Source organism: Acanthochromis polyacanthus, chromosome 3 (genome assembly GCF_021347895.1).
Source record: "Acanthochromis polyacanthus isolate Apoly-LR-REF ecotype Palm Island chromosome 3, KAUST_Apoly_ChrSc, whole genome shotgun sequence".
NCBI lineage: Eukaryota > Metazoa > Chordata > Actinopteri > Pomacentridae > Acanthochromis > Acanthochromis polyacanthus.
In genome coordinates, this window is record NC_067115.1 from 19,594,617 (window position 1) to 19,610,643 (window position 16,027).

The 16,027-nt window shown below is 40.1% G+C and overlaps 1 protein-coding gene across 1 annotated transcript in view; it reads right to left on the reverse strand.

Moving 5' to 3' along the window:
- Window positions 1-133: 133 nt before the first annotated feature.
- evi5l (ecotropic viral integration site 5 like) overlaps window positions 134-16,027 on the reverse strand; it is a 42,153-nt gene continuing 26,259 nt past the window's right edge. Inside the window, exons 13-20 of the mRNA XM_051945232.1 lie at window positions 15,260-15,400; window positions 12,609-12,725; window positions 10,997-11,137; window positions 10,733-10,909; window positions 9,939-10,085; window positions 9,385-9,480; window positions 9,150-9,245; window positions 134-4,920 (exon numbers count right to left, since the gene is read on the reverse strand). Of these exons, the coding sequence (XP_051801192.1) occupies window positions 4,603-4,920; window positions 9,150-9,245; window positions 9,385-9,480; window positions 9,939-10,085; window positions 10,733-10,909; window positions 10,997-11,137; window positions 12,609-12,725; window positions 15,260-15,400 (1,233 nt within the window). The 3' untranslated portion in view covers window positions 134-4,602. The remainder of the gene's footprint in view (window positions 4,921-9,149; window positions 9,246-9,384; window positions 9,481-9,938; window positions 10,086-10,732; window positions 10,910-10,996; window positions 11,138-12,608; window positions 12,726-15,259; window positions 15,401-16,027) is intronic.

Sequence of the window (16,027 nt, forward strand, 5' to 3'; positions counted from 1 at the left end):
TTGAAGCAGAAAGCCTGAGTTAAAGAAATTTACACATTCGAAACGGTGGCTGTAGTTGTCAAGCAGATTTATACTGTGTCAAACTGGCTTCATGACACAGTCCTCTGTTCAGTAACACACAACGACAACAAAATGAGGCCTTTGCAAAGGTGCAATGTCAAAGTTTATTTGTATCATTCATAGGATACAGAACACTGAAATGTATTTTTTCCCCATCATACAGGAATTAATATAATTTTTACTGTTATTTAATATATTTGACAACATCAGCTGAACTGCAAGAGGAAGAGAGGGTGGATGAGGCTCCTGGGTATGATGCTGTGGATATACAGTACGTAAGTCTGAGAAATCCTCCATCGGATCTAAAATGGAAAAAAACTCTGTTTTTTACTGTATTGTTTAAGTTCCTACTTTAAATCAGGGGAAACACGTGGTGGGTGTTGCAGTTTTATGTTGATAAATCCGGAGTAACACAGTGTGATCGTATTTCACGTAAAAATTCACTTCATATCACATGGCTGTTTAATGAAGCGACTAACTTGTCGATGAAACTTAGATGAAGTCATTCGGCATACTGTGTAAATCTCCGTTTTTATGGCACATTAGGATGTTTAATCATCTCATGTAATGCTGTTAGCAGGAGGAACCAAAGTACTGATGTTTAATATAAAAATAATACTAAGGATGAAGGCGATTACTATATTCAAAACTAATTTACAAACATATCAAAATGTTTCGTCACAGTAGATAGAGTTGTATTGAGACAGTGGTGAGAACAGAGCACCATCACTGAACAGCTGTACACGAGTTAATATGTGGAAGGACACTGACATGGATCTAGATGAAAGTCAGAGAGGAAACTACTGCGAACGGAAGCTTCCTACAATTACTTTATGTGATTTTGGATGTAATTCAGACAGAAATTTTGAAGTTACGATCCTTAAGATTTAAGTCACGGTGGATTTGGCAACATCTGGGAGTTACTGGTGGGAAGTTAACTTTAATAATGCAGCTCCGAGAGTTTGGTTGTATGTTAACAGAGCCAGTAAAATATGCATTGCATCAGTGTTTTAATGAAGACAGTCAAATTTATTTAAATATGGCGCAAAATTTAGGAAAATCTCTAGAAAGTCATCAAGATTTTGCAAATCATGTCAGTTTCCAGTCATTTTGCTGTTTAATTAAACCACTGCTCAAGAGGTGTAATTAGAGAGCTCAAGTTAAAAAGTTTGGAAATATGGCATTTACATTTGTTTTGTGTATTAATTTGAGACATAATGGTCATCTTACGGATCCACAAACATCTGTGCTACAATTATTCTTCCAAGTCACAAAATTCAGTACTGATTTCATGTCTGCTGCATCCTGGCTCATCTCTACCAGTAACATTTAAAACTTCCATACAGAGAGGCGACTGCATTACATAAATGCATCAAAAAACACAAATATGATCACAAATGGGGTCTGATATGATGAAAAATCTTCAGGATTATAACTTTAAGTATGAAATTCAGCCAGATATGATTTAAAGTAAACACATCTAGATCTCATGTTCAACAGAGCTGAAGCCAAACTACACTCTGCACTGAGAACTCGAAGGAAACATTTGCACAACCGTCATTTGGCCTGACGATATCCAAACACTGATTTCAGCGAAGAGATTTTAGTTGCTACATCCCCCACTAAAAAGCTGTTATGTGCAACAGTATAGTGGGCAAACCAACATCCTCTTTAGCTTTTTGATGGCCATTACTGGAAGATCCAGTGTCGTTATTTCTCAGGAGATGGCGATAATGCTGTGCTTTGTAATTGTGTCATTTGCATTGCACAGAATATGTTAGCACTGTGAAGGAAAAAGGAGCTCGAAATTAGAGAAAATCTGACTGGCGATTAATGAAGCACGATACAAAGTCAGGATGTATAACTTGAAAGTCTCTCTGAAGTGATGAAAATCATAAGAAATGATCCCACCATGAATCTACTAATCCACACCATCTCTCACAGCTTAATGTCATGAGTGGAGAGTTTGCCTTCCTCTGTAGTGCAAACGGCAAAGATCACTGCTCTGTACATATGATACCCTGTTTGATAAACCCTCTGACTTGGCCGACAGTGATACAGCTTTAAATATCCTCTATATACTTTTGTAACTGTCAAAACGGTATATTTCATATTTCTCCATACATTTTACAACCTTTTTCTAAACAGAATATATTAACGTTTGATATGTAAAATATTTCCATCCGCACACTCTCCAGCCATGACGACAGCCTTTTGTCAGCACCCTTAGAAAATGAAACTACCACCGCCCCCTCTCGTTGGCCCACAGATTTAGCTGTCAGGAAATGAGGCAATCACATAAACTGTTGATTCCAGATCAACACCTTTACCTGGATTTTTTTGTTTTTTTTTGTTTGTTTGTCTTTACCGGACACTGACAATTAAAGGAACAGTTTGAAGAGAGGACTGACACCACCCACATGTTTGTCTGTTAAATATGAAGCTGTATCTTGGAGCTGGGTTAGCTTAGCATGAAGACTAGAAGAAAGAGAAAACCGGTAGTCTGGCTCTGTCCAAAAATCAATCCACCAGCACGCACAAAACTCACATTTAAATTTATATCTGATCTGTTTAAAGCTGTTAAAAAAAAAAAAAAACTATGAAAGACGAAATTCTTCTATTTACTAATTCAAAGTTTAATTAAAAAGCTGTACTACATCTCAGGAGTGTTACATTAGCAAAATATTGCTATGTAGTTAACATTACTAATTCAATTTACTGATTTTATGACACTTTTCTACTTGTGCTAATGTTGCACAATGTTTGAGACATTACCATCATAGCACTGATGGCCTTTGTTCAGTAAAAGCTACATAGTCTTGCTTTAATCTTAAAGTGTGAAAACAAGTTGGGCTTATATAAAAGATAAATATAGCCTCCTGGATTGAAAAATATAGTCAGTGCATATGCTGCATTCTTTCTAACAGCCAGCAGGGGGCGACTCCTCTGACGTCAGAATGTATAGAAATCTATGAGAAAATGACCCTACTTTGCATATGATTTGTTACCTCAGTAACCGTTCTAATGTATTTATGGTGTCACTTGCTACTTTCAAGTCTTTAACACAGTATGGTGTTCATTTTGTAAATTATGGTCCCATTTATAGTAAAACAGATGACAAAGCAGCACAGAACGCTAAAGGCCTCAGCGAGACATTGGAGTGGTGTCAATCTTCTCATGTCAATTTCAGTGAGACAGCATTTGTCAAAATGTCAAACTATTCCTATTGGGTCACACATAATAGTGTTTGTTTTTGAAGGAAACTGTTCCCATCATTACTAAAAGTTGAGCAGCTCCAGAGAGGAGGCTAAACTATTCAGGTTTTTTTTTTTTAGATGCGATTGCTCTGCACAGTAACTGTTAAAGTATAGCGGAGCTCCTGTCAGGTTGAACAAAGTAAAATAAAACTGTAAAAAAAAAAAAAATGAAAGGAATAAATCCAAAATCATAGCAGCACATTTTCTGTCTCTCAAACACTCAGTATCACAGTAAACTTGTGACAGACAAGTTGGCACAAAGGACGGTGCAGAAAGTTTGGCCTCTGTCGGTATCTCTACACTCCTACAGTTTCATATAAAAAATGAAAAAATATCAAAATAAATTACAACACATAAATAATTAAAAAAACAAAACTAAAGATTTGGCAACATTGAGTTTCTTCCTTCCTTTTTCGTGGGTTATTGTGAAAAAGTTTTCACAAACTTGCTTGCCCTCTTTTCTTCTGCTAACCACACAAAACACTAATATTCACTATGTTAATGATTCACTTATGAATGCCATCCTGTGATATCCCTACCAGTCTGGTACTGATGTGTGTGTTCTCGTCAAGGTCATTGAATGTTCTTTTTAACACTTGGTCTACACAGAGGTGAACATACGGCTGATAGAAGTTTTTTTTCTGAAGGCAGTGAAGATGGATGTGAGGCTTCCTTATGAGAGGCGTAAAAAGGAGTAAAGGGAGCATGAGGATGGATTTAATTCTGAACCAATCAGGAAGGAGAGTAATATAAGGTCAGACAGAGTACACAGTGTGTCAAGTGTCTATTATTCAGTTTACAGGGAGAGGGAGGAATTATTTTCTGTCCGTTTACCCATCAGTCACTCCTCGCCACAGATTCAGGTCCAGTGGTAGATCTCGAGCAGCAACAGTCGTGCTGGTCCAGCTTTTCAGTATGTTTTGTTTGTATGCATGTCATGTGTTCATGTTTAGATGGATATGCATCTCAATGGACAGTTTCAATTACACGTGGGAACGAGGAGAGAGGCTTTACATTACCTCCTTGTCAGTGAACACAGGATTGGGCAACAAGGTGGTGGAGACGGCAACAGGAGCGGAGACAACAGGTAGTGATGACCAGAAGAGGTCCAATCAATGCCACTATGTCTGCATCAAGTAAAAGGTAAACACTGGAAAAGCCGAGGAGGAGGACGACCGGGATGGATGGTACAATCCCAGTTTACTGTAGCAGTTTGTCCAGTAGAGCTCCAGTATCTCTTTAGGTCAAAGAAATCCAAAGAAATCACTGCACCCCTCTCCAGGTCTCAGTTATCCAGCGCCTCAGCACACACCATGCTGCCGTATAGCTGCTGTGGGTCCGGATGTGTCTGAACTCGCTCCTCTGCCTCGCTGTCTGTGCTGCCTTCACTGTCGAGGCGGGCAGACGGGTGACACGGGCCGGACAAGCTGGGGTAGAGGGCTGTGGCAGGCAGTGGGCTGGGGAGGAGGTCCTCGTCTGAACTGAGGTAGTCCCCCTCAGCGGAGGCAGGGCTGGCCAGGCAGAGATCCTGGTAGTTGGTAGTTCCTCCACCAACACTGACCCTGGAGCTGGGGGCTGCTTTCTGCCCACGCAACAGCCTGACCTGAGTACAGAAGGAGGAGATTTTTACTTCACTGAGGTGTTCTATAGCTGAAGTGTATATTCAGTAACTGGATTTTAAAGTCTGATGTTACTGTGTATTTGTCTTGTCAACAAATCCCAAAGAAAACACCAAACAACCATGTCTTCTGTTCCCCTAAAAATGTACAATGTCTAAAAAATTAGAGCTTCCTTTTCAAGAATCATGAGTTTTTTTAGTTTTTCCTCTGTCTTTTGATAAAATGTTGCTCAAACAGAAGTAAATGCTGTATTTGGTTACTTTTTGTTTGATCAATGGATAAATACACATTTGGTAACCGATTAAGTTGCAGCAGGATTGTGTACGTGGAAATGACTCAAAATAAAGTAGCTCTGGCCTCTGACTTGAATGCTCCACAACATTCACTGCCTTTTTCTATTTCTGTGTTGCTTTGGGTTATTATCTTGCTGGAAAACAAATGTCTTCCAGTGTTGCAGGTCTCTTCTGTCCAGGATTCCCTATACTTCGCTGCATTCATTTCACCCTCTACCTTAACAAGCCTCACAGGGCTGCAGAGAAGCATCCCCACATCATGATGCTTCCACCTCCATGCTTCATGGCAAGGCCGATGCGTCTTATGAATAGCATCTCATATGACGGACCAAAAAGCTCAATTTTGGTCTTATTACACCAGGAAACATTTTTTCAGTCAACGTCAGTCTCTCACATGCTTCCTGGTGAACTCTAGTCTAGATTTTGGCTTTTTTGCAGGGCAAAAGTTGTTATATTCGCAGTCATAGGTGTGGACTTTCTTTCTTATACAGTGAGTCACTTTCTGAGGATGATCTGCTCTAGGAAGATCTAAAATCGTGCCTTATTTCTTTCATTTCCCAAGCACGGTTTTAACTGTACTCCAAGGGATATTTAGGGACTTGGACATTTCCTTGCATCCATCCCCTGACTAACGTTTTTTAGTAAATTTTTCCTGGAGTTGCTTGGAGTGTTCTTTTGCATTCATGGCGTAGTTATAGCAAGCAGTACTGGTTTACCAGTTACTGGACCTTTCAGATTCAGGCGTCTTTATACTGTAATCATTAGAGGCACATTTAGATTATTGCAGTTTAACTAATTCTGTGTTTGAGCACCAACTAGTTGCACCTGTACACTAAAGAGGTGCACACTTATGCTGTCACTTATTTCACATATAAATTTGTATTTAATTGGCATTACTTTGTAGACATTTGTTCACTTTGACATGAAAGCATTTTTTAATTCTTATCAAAATTGAAAAGCAATAAAAAGGGAAAACTTCCAAGAGGGGTGATTTCTTTTTATAGGCACTGTTCATTTCTATCAAAACATCTGGTCCATTTGGAAGAAGATTATGCAATGCCTAGAGGCGTTCTCTTTTTGTAAAAGTTTAACAGGACATGAAAACGAGCCATAGACAATATTTGCTTGTCATCGTAAAAGCTTAGTGTTTCTGTCAAAATAACTGACGAAAGGTTGTTGGCTTTGAAAATGTCAGTGAAATGCAGTTGAAGTGCTTACAGATTCTGCAGAAAATAGCACACGCGTAAAGAAGTGTGTCATAGGGTGAGGTTTATTGGTTGAACTGTGTTAAATTGGTTAGACAAGTCTTTGCAAAAGCATTAAATGTCAGGTACTGGGAATTTTTTTTAACTCTATATTGGGTGTGAAAAAGAACCCTGTGAAACCCACTGATATGAGTCTGTTTTACCATTTAGTGGTTGTGCAAATAGGGCTGTGGGCTGCTTACAACAAAATCAGAGCACCCATCTGACAGTCGAGTCACAGCGGGGTGCTCTGATTTTAACTACATACAGGAAAAAAGTGTTTCTGGATTTTTTCTGCTGTCCAGCTTTCAAAGTGCAGAGGCCTTTCTTGCATGACAGAGATGCTACCGCCAGTTCATCTTCACATGCATTCTTTGCATGTTTACCCTGCATGCACCACAGTGACTCACAACAAATCTCAGAGGTTTTTGTTTCCCCCCTATCATACTCTCAGGATAGCTGTATAGTGGGGGGAGGGGAAACAAGTGGTTAACCAGTGGAAATGTTTTGACTGTGACTGCTTGTCAAGCTGCAGCAAAAAGGAAGCCAGGCTTTTTGGGTCATTTTCTATCATTTTGCATTTTTCAGTATAAACAGGTTAAATAATATCAAAATAATAAAAAGAGCCATATGCCCAAACATTGTCTTTTTTTTTAGAAAAAATAAATCATATCAGTTTGAGTCATGATAAATGTACATGAATGTGTATGAACATTTAAATAATTCAGCTTCACGGTATAGAATGTGTCATTATGTATCAGTACTGTGAATATGACTCAATTGCAAGAAGCTCGCTCAGAGCACAGCACTGAGATTTTTCAAAATGGTTCATTGCTTCCTCATCTGTACTCACGCAAGTTTCAGTCTCATTTATAAAACCACTGCTTTGATTATTTAAAAAAAGAAAAAGATGTGTAGTGGAGCGGTACGGTAAAGGGCAGGGCAGTCTCATCACTCCTCCTCACTTTTAAGTTTGAACACATTCCCTCCTTGTCACGCACTGCTACTCTCTGAATGAACAAACCCAGAATGTATGAACAGAACGAGAACGATGTGACCAATTAGGGCTGGAAACTACAACCCTCATAAACCCAAGATGTCACTGAATTTGCTAAAACCACAAGCAGCCAGTAAATAAAAGTAAAACATGTAAATCAGCGCAACTGGTGAGACGATCCACATCTCTTTAACCCAGCAGAGTGAGTGAACTCTGTACAGATGATACAACTCTGTGGGTTCGACAAGAGAGAGAGAGAAAAAACCCTTTATGAATGTCATACACCTATTTGTGTGAACCTCAGTCATCTTTCAGAATTAAAGTTCACTGTGAACCAGTTGGTGAGAACGCAGCTGTTGGGGAAGAGCAGTGGTCTCTTGTTACAAGAAAGAGACTGAAACGTACACGTGTGAGTGTGTGTGTGTGTGTGTGTGTGTGTGTGTGTGTGTGTGTGTGTGTGTGTGTGTGTGTGTGTGTGTGTGTGTGTGTGTGGTTAGCAAAGCTGCAGGATATCTGTGTATATACACTGTACACATGCCACCATACACCATTTTTAAGTTTCACTTACACTGAAAAGAATGATTAGCTATGCGTTCATCAGCTATATTCTCAAAAGCCTAATAGACGGCCCATGCATTGTCGCGGTCATCAAATGAGACTGAAAAACTGGCGCTAAACGATGTTCATTTGGCATCACCTGGTTGCGGCAAAGGGACGCCATCTGAGTCTGGTGCCGTTGGAGCTTTCTTGATGTTAAAGCAGACTTTGTCACCCAATTGTTGCCATGTGCTTGTTCAAAGGGAATCAACGGGTTTCTCTCTAATATTAAAAAGGGGCTGAGTTTACTATGCAAACTGCTCTCAGATGACTTCCGCTGTGAATTGGTGTTACACAAAGAAAACTCAAATATAACTACCATTGGGTCATATTATCAGCTCATGATTTATAGAACAAACATCTCTGAATCTTTGCAAGGCTGCAAGAGAGGATTCAAATAGAGCATAGGATTCAAACAGACCTAGTTTTGCGTTTACTTCAGTAATTATTTATCGTCATTATACAATTTTCTTTCCTTCCATGAGCCATTTGAATTTAAAATAGTAGAACACCGTGGAAAGAAATGCTCATCACAGATGTCTTTGCTTGTTTTGTTCAATTGGAAAAGTAATGCAGGCAGTAAAAGCGATCAGCCTGACTCACCAGATGAAGGATGCGAGTATAAGCCAAAGATCATCTCAATTTGTCTTTCCATCTGCTACCTGTGAGTAATTCAACTGGCCCTTCCCGACCTGTGGGTTTCTGTTTTCTTCACAACAGGAAAGAGCAGCCACTTCCAAGCTAGCAACCTACTACTCTAAAAGTGTAAAATTTTACAAAGGATTTGGATCGTGCACTGAGGCAGCCCTGGTAGACTTTTGTGATGAATTATCAACATTCAAATTACTTTTCTTCTGAACAACTAATCATGTAAATTACTGAGCTTGAAGAGAAACGGTGAGAAGACACTAATTTCATGTACAGAGATGGCATGTGTTGTTAATTAATGGTTTCCAAAAATGTTCTAAAGTCTATTTCCATGCACTTCATCCATGTTTGAAATGCTACTTGTGGCAGATTTTTATGACACCCTGTGAACAGTGCATTTCGGCATTGAGCGTGAGTGTGCCTGCATGTAGAACCTCGTTCTTGAGCTCAGTGATCTGGTCCCGGAGCTGGTTGATGTACTGTCTGGAGTCTGAGTGGTTCAGCTGGCCCTGGATCAGCCCTTCCTCCTTCTGAAAAAACACATTTGACACACGCAGATCAACATCGCAGTCCCTTTCATTGTCAGTATACTGTTAAATCACTCGAATCACTGACTCAGCACACAGATCAAACAAACACAAAAACAAAGACACATTCAGACAGACACACCTGTATCTCGAGTTCAGCGATCTTCTGCCTGAGTTCAGCCATGGCAGCCATACTGTCCGCTTCCCTCAGTCGCACTGCCATCACCTCCTCCTTACTCTACATGCACCATGGGGGAAGGAGAAAGTGGGTCAGCAGAAAGAAAAAGATGGAACATGACATTTACCGGTTAATAGGTGCATATTATGGATATTCAGGATGCATCACAAACTGCCCCATCATCTACATCCTGCTCTGTCCTCCATCTCATTCCTTCATTGCATCTCTCCATCTTTTCAGGATGTGAATCCCAGAATTTGTGAACAGACTCTGTCCATTCCTCCTTTAGTATCTATTTCTGCTCCACAATGTCTATCTGGTCCCTTCTTCTCCATCATTTCTTCCCTATTTTTATGCAGTTTGTCAATGTTTTGTCTTCTTCCAACCAGGTTTTAATGTCTCATGACTAAATTTTCAGATGCTGAAGAAAATATTGCTTGTTCCCCATTCAGCCTTTCTTAGTTAATCCTCTCTCCTCCTGTGAACTCATTCTCCGTCCCTCTACTCTTCATTCACACCTTGCAGTCGGACTCGGCCTGCTTCCTTTTCATCTCGTTGAGTTGGGCCTGCAGAGCTTTGTTCTGATTGGCCAGCATCTGTAGTCGGTCCTGCAGGGCGGAGCGTTCCTGCTCATTGCGTCCAATCAGTTTGCTGTGGATCTGGTTCTGGAGGGCAGGAAGTCAAATGGGGGACAGTGAGAATAGAGCTCCAACTATTTAAAAAATAAATTAATTATTAGAAAAGTAATCATTGAAATGTCTTGAAATAAAGCTAAATGTTAATAAAACACGATTTCCTAAAACCTAAGTTGACGTCCAGCTAGCCAACAGAGTGGAAGCCAAAGTTACTGAATGTACAGTGATGTAAAACTGAAAACAATCCACTAACAGTCACATTTCTAAAGCAACGCTTTGGCTTAATAAATGACTTAACTGGCTATTTTGTTTACATTTTGATCAAATTTGTAGTATTTGTTGCTCACTTATCAAAGCAAAAAAAAACAAACAAAAAAAAAACTCTAAATGAGTGAAATCAAATTTTTGGTTGTTCTTTCCCAGGTGTTATGCATGGGACAAGAAGTAAAGGCAGTATACTAAGACAACACATCTTTTCAGTAATTTAACCAATTCATTATTTGGCTAATCGTAGCTACATTATCCTGACACCCATGGCTGATCTGCCTTCATTATTTAATTGTCACAGTTCAAACAAATGCTTTCAAATTGTTTTTGTGCCTCTTATTTGTGTATATAAGGACAGGATTTGATGTCTCTCTCTGACTGGCAGTGTGTGTCTATACAGTAAGTCTGACCTGACTCTCCAGCTGCAGAGCTTTGAGTTTGACCTCTCGGAGTTCAGCCTGAGCCTGAGCCTCCCTCAGTCTGACAGTCATCAGTTTGTCCTGCAGCTCGTTCATGGCGTTCTTCTTCGGGGATTCCTTCCAGTGTCCGCCGCCTCCACCGGTGCTGCTGCCGCGGGACATATGATGCTGCAGAAACAAAGCGTGAGTTGGTGTAACTCTGTGCACGCACAGATACTTTATAGAAAAACAGTTCAAGAGGAGTTTGTTTTTCACCTGCCAGCGCTGGTTCAGCTCAGTGACAGTGTCTTGCATCTCTCTGAATGAGCGCAGCGTCTCCAGCTCCCTCAGCTTCATCTGCTTCACCTCTTCCTGCAGGGCTGCCAGGTTGTTCTCATCCGGCAGGCAACTGCTCCTCTGGATGGACGAACATTTCAGGTTCAGCAAGATGTTAGCAAAGACGTTTATGAGGAAGATAATCATTGTTACACCTTTGTGATGACACTTCATTCATGAAAAAACAACCATCATTACTGACAAACATTACTGTGATAAATGATCTTAGTGTGTTTCCAGTCACCACTAAGCACAAACTACAGATGGGACTGATGAGAATACCATTAATTTTGCAGATAAAGTATTAAACAAATTACTGACACTGAAAGGGGTCAGCAGACCTATTACAAATCAAACAAGGACTGAATTTCCTCCATCCAATTGTTGTGGAGTCATTTCAGTCTGGATTAAAGTGGTAGAATAACCTGCTAGAGTCTAGAGCTGTTTATGTGGCTACAAATCAACTGGTTAACTGGTCATCACTGTCCATGCGCACATTTCTCCACTGGTATCATTTCATTTACAATCCAATCCTTGGTCTGCTGCCCACATATTTATCCTCTTTCATGTCCTGTAAACAATTCAGTCAGTCTACATTCCCAGGACTTCATTACTTTCACCGTCCCCTCAGTGCAGGTCCCCTAGTGCTGTTTGTCAGTGACTCAATGTTGTCTTGTTACATTATTTGAGGACAGGTCTCTTCTGAGAATGAGACCCAGTGTGTCAATGAGATGACCTGTGTAAATAAAGGCTAAATAAAAACAAATGGACCAATATAAACTGTCTACAATATTTTACAGTAAAATCATTATCTTGAGGAGGCAGAACTGTTGTGTCGCAACACCTCAGGAAGCTTGAAAACTTAAGTATGCTCATAAGGACCCTACCAGTCAAGAGTTTGGACACACGTTCACATTCAGTGCTTTTTACCACCCGGAAAAAAACGTCGCTTTCCGGAAGGTATTGTTTTGAGCTGCATGGTCTTGCTTGCTTGTTTGTCTGTAACAATTTGGTTTCCACATGATAACTCGATAAAATATTGATGTAGCCTCACCATATTTGGTACACAGGTGTACCATAATAAGACACAGGTCAAGTTCACATTTGGTGACCTTGACCTAATTTTCAAGGTCACAGGGGTCATCTTTGTAAATGTGGTGTCCGATGTCACTGGCTAATGTCCATGACATACAGATGACCTCGTCGGGCGGTCCAAGTTTGGTAAAACTTCTTATTTGTTTGCATTATTTTCTACATTGTATATTTCTACTGAAGATTACCACTTTTTTGTTTACAACATAGCTCCATATGTGTTATTTTATCATTCTGATGTCTTCAGTATTAATCTACAATGTAGAAAATAAATAAAAACCACTGAACGAGAAGGTGTGTCCAAACTTTTGACTGGTAGTGTGAGCGTGTCTGTCATTTACTTTGATGTTACACTTAGAGATAAAATCTAACATGTTCACAGATGCGTGCGTCTGCTCATCTGCTCAGTATTTACGCTCTGGTTTCTCTCATGCAGCAAGCTGTGCGTCCGTTAACTCACCTTCTCCAGGTCGAGCACTTTGTCTTGCATTTCCTTCAGCGCTCCGAGCAGCTCGGCCTCACGAAGCCTCGACTGCTCCAGCTGGGTCTGCAGGTTGCTCACAAACGGCTCCGTGTACTGAAACAAACATCACAGTGGTACATCAGTGGTGCTTCAAGCCAACCGGCATCATTTTCTCGACCAACTTCCTTAGAATTGTGTTGTACAGATACCAATAGCGGAGAATGCTACAATTACTGAGTTTGTCGGGTCAAGTTTCCATTTTCTTGCTGTACGCAGACCAGCTGCATGGACGGAGTTCATGATGATTTGCAGTTCAGCTCAGTTGAGACCAGTGTCTCAGTGGGTGTGAATTCTGCCACAAGCTTCTGTTTTATCTCTGTTTTCCGCTAAGAAAAACAGAAACTGAGTGCACTCAGACTAAGCTGCACTCCTGAATCGTTGCACGTTTCTGTGTATTTTCCCAGAGAGCTACAGTTGCCATCAAGCTGCATGTGGGGAAGGTGATACACTGGATTTCTGACTGCAGCCACAAAGTTACTGTATGTTTCTTTATTTCTCTGACAAATAAATTGGAGCACAAATCATCGAAAGCCACCTGTAGCTGGTCTCAACAACAAGATTTAATGATTTGAATTTCATCAAAGGCCCAAACAAAGTTGATTCATTCTTCTGTTTAGTGTCTGCCATCAGGCCTTGGGAAACTTCCGTGCCAAAAAAACCTACAAACTTCAAAATAGCTGATTATCAAAATTGGAATCCAGCAGCACTTTTGCCGCTGTGACTCAGAGTGATGTCAGAAAATAGAAAGCTACTGTACGTTTTCATGTCACCACATCAAGGGGAAACTATAAAGTGACGAGTGAGACGGTAGCGGAGAGACAGAGCGCTGACTGGAAAAATACTTTCCTATGTAGGTGAAAATACTAGGCGAAATACTAAAAAAAGCTTGAAATTGGGCGAGCACATAGCGTGAGTACAAGATTCTCGATGTGTCATATTGAGCCTCTCACTCTTTGTTGTCAAAGAGAGACTGTGAGTGTCTGGGGGTGTGTGAACCCTGGTGGCTGCTGGCAATCTGAGCTGGAATAAAAATCACCTGTCACGAAATCAGTGACTTTTGATTGTCATTTTCATCAATAATTCACTTGGTGAACATCTTTCACACCATTTTCTCACAGATAAACTTAAGCTGCTGAGGCCAATGTGTACATTGTAATTAGAAATCAGTATTTAACAGCATTGTCACAGATGAACACACATTTCTGATTGGATTGATGTGCATTCACCAAGTAATTACACAAGCCTGGGTTTTCCCTGACTTCATACGTGAGCAACACATCCTGCTAAGGCTGCACACAGGACAGTGCTCCCACTCTGGGTGTGTGGTTCATGGTCTGGGTGTGTTTGAATACAACACTGACAATGTAGAGGCTTGACTAATGTGGAGGGAGCATAGAAAATTCAATCGAAGCAGGATGATCATCAGTGATAAAAAGCACATTTTGCTATATTACCAGAGATAACATCAAACATTTAAAGATATGATGCAGAATTTTTAGCATTTTTTGTGCGAGTCATTGTTTGTTGCTTTTTCTGCACACAGAAATGACAAAGCACGCACTTTAAGTTGGTTTTAAGCTTTACAATAAATTCAAACCTTAAGGATACAAAAAAGGCATTTTGGTGAGTAACAGTCTTTGTTTACAACAAAATTCCACAGCATGCTAGCGACATTCTCACCATTTTCTTACTGATTTATTAACCGCCATCAAATATATGTTCAGATATAATATATTTTTGGGATTCAATATGATTAATCAGACAGTGATGATAGAAGAAAGAGGAGGGATGTGCAGATCGAGGCATCAGCACAGTCTTTGACCTCGTACTGGAATTAAAAATGTTTGGTTATTTTTCTTCAAAGTGAGAGTAAATCAGCCAAATGAAGGCAGCAGGATCAGCAGATGCAGTGTTGTGATTTGGACTCTTTAACATGCGAGTCAAGAAGCAAAGGCCTGTGAAGGAGTCACAGCTTACAAGAAGCTCAAAGACAAGACAGCTTTCCATTAACAACATAAAATCTTTAAGATAAATGTAAAACCTTTGATATCAATGTAAAATCAGGTGTAAAGAGAGAGGGAGTTTCATTTTCATACTTAGCCATATTATTAGGTGGAGTCATCGTGACACACAAACATCATTATCTGTTACTAATTTTCTTAGTATGAAAAACTAATATTTTTATGTTTAACCTGATAAACGTGAATACACACTACATATGCTCAAAGCAGAGCTCTAGGGGTGCAAAATCCAAAATTAACTTTGATGTAATCTGAATGTATTCAGGCAGTGAGAGGCATTATATGTTGGTGTCTTGTGCTACAAACTTCCACAGAACTCTGAGCAAACAGCATTGCGCTATGGCAAAATCGCTTCCTAAATGTCTGCCCTGAGATCGACCCTTGGTCTTTAAGATGGCTTAACAATTTCACAAAATGTCAGAATTATTGTGGTTTGTGTCATAAAAAGAAATAGTTCAACATTTTGGGAAGTAGACTTGCTTTCTTGCGAAGCGTTTGAGGAAAAGGTCACATCTGCTAGCGTAACTTAGGAGGAAACGTTCAGTTTTCATTCACTCATTCATGTACCTTCTGCTGCTGCAGCTCTCGGATGGTGTCCTGGGCTTTCTCCAGGCTCTCGCTGGCCGTGCTGCACTGCTGCCTCACCACCGCCAGCTCCCGCTTGATCACGTAGTTCTCCTCGGCTTCCTGCGCCCTCGTCACCTGACCCTGAAATAACATGCCAGAGCAGGACGGAGGTCAAAATCCTCTGTAGAGTTTGAATGTTAAAATGCAGGAAATGTCGGGTAAAACAAGGTAATTCTGGTAAATATTGGGAATGCAACATTACTAAGGTTAAGAGGAACTTTGGCAAGTGTCCTTTAAGCCTTCGAAAGAGTATTTCAATATTTTGGGAAAGATGCTGAGATGCTTATTTGTTAAGAATATCAATCTATCTTCATCTGAAGTTTGAATATGAAAACAGCAATTGGCCACAGCATAAACAATGAAAACAAGGGTAAACAGCTCACTTGGCTCTGTCTCAAGGTTAAAAAAAAATGCCTACCAGCACTGTTAAAACTCATGATATCTTATGAAATGCACAAATGATGAGTCTACCAGGTTACAAGCAAAATGTCCTCCAAAAAAACAGCGTGCTCCTGTTGTTTTTACACTATTTTACAAACTAAACATCAAAATATGTTGATTAGTGTGCTTTAGATGTGCTGTCAGGCTGATTTGAACAGAGTCAGAACACGGAGAGGAAAACAAGTATTTGATCCCATTCATATTTCATGATTTTGGTCACAGAATTACTATTAAAATTATAGATGTTTTTGGAACGTGGCCAAAATC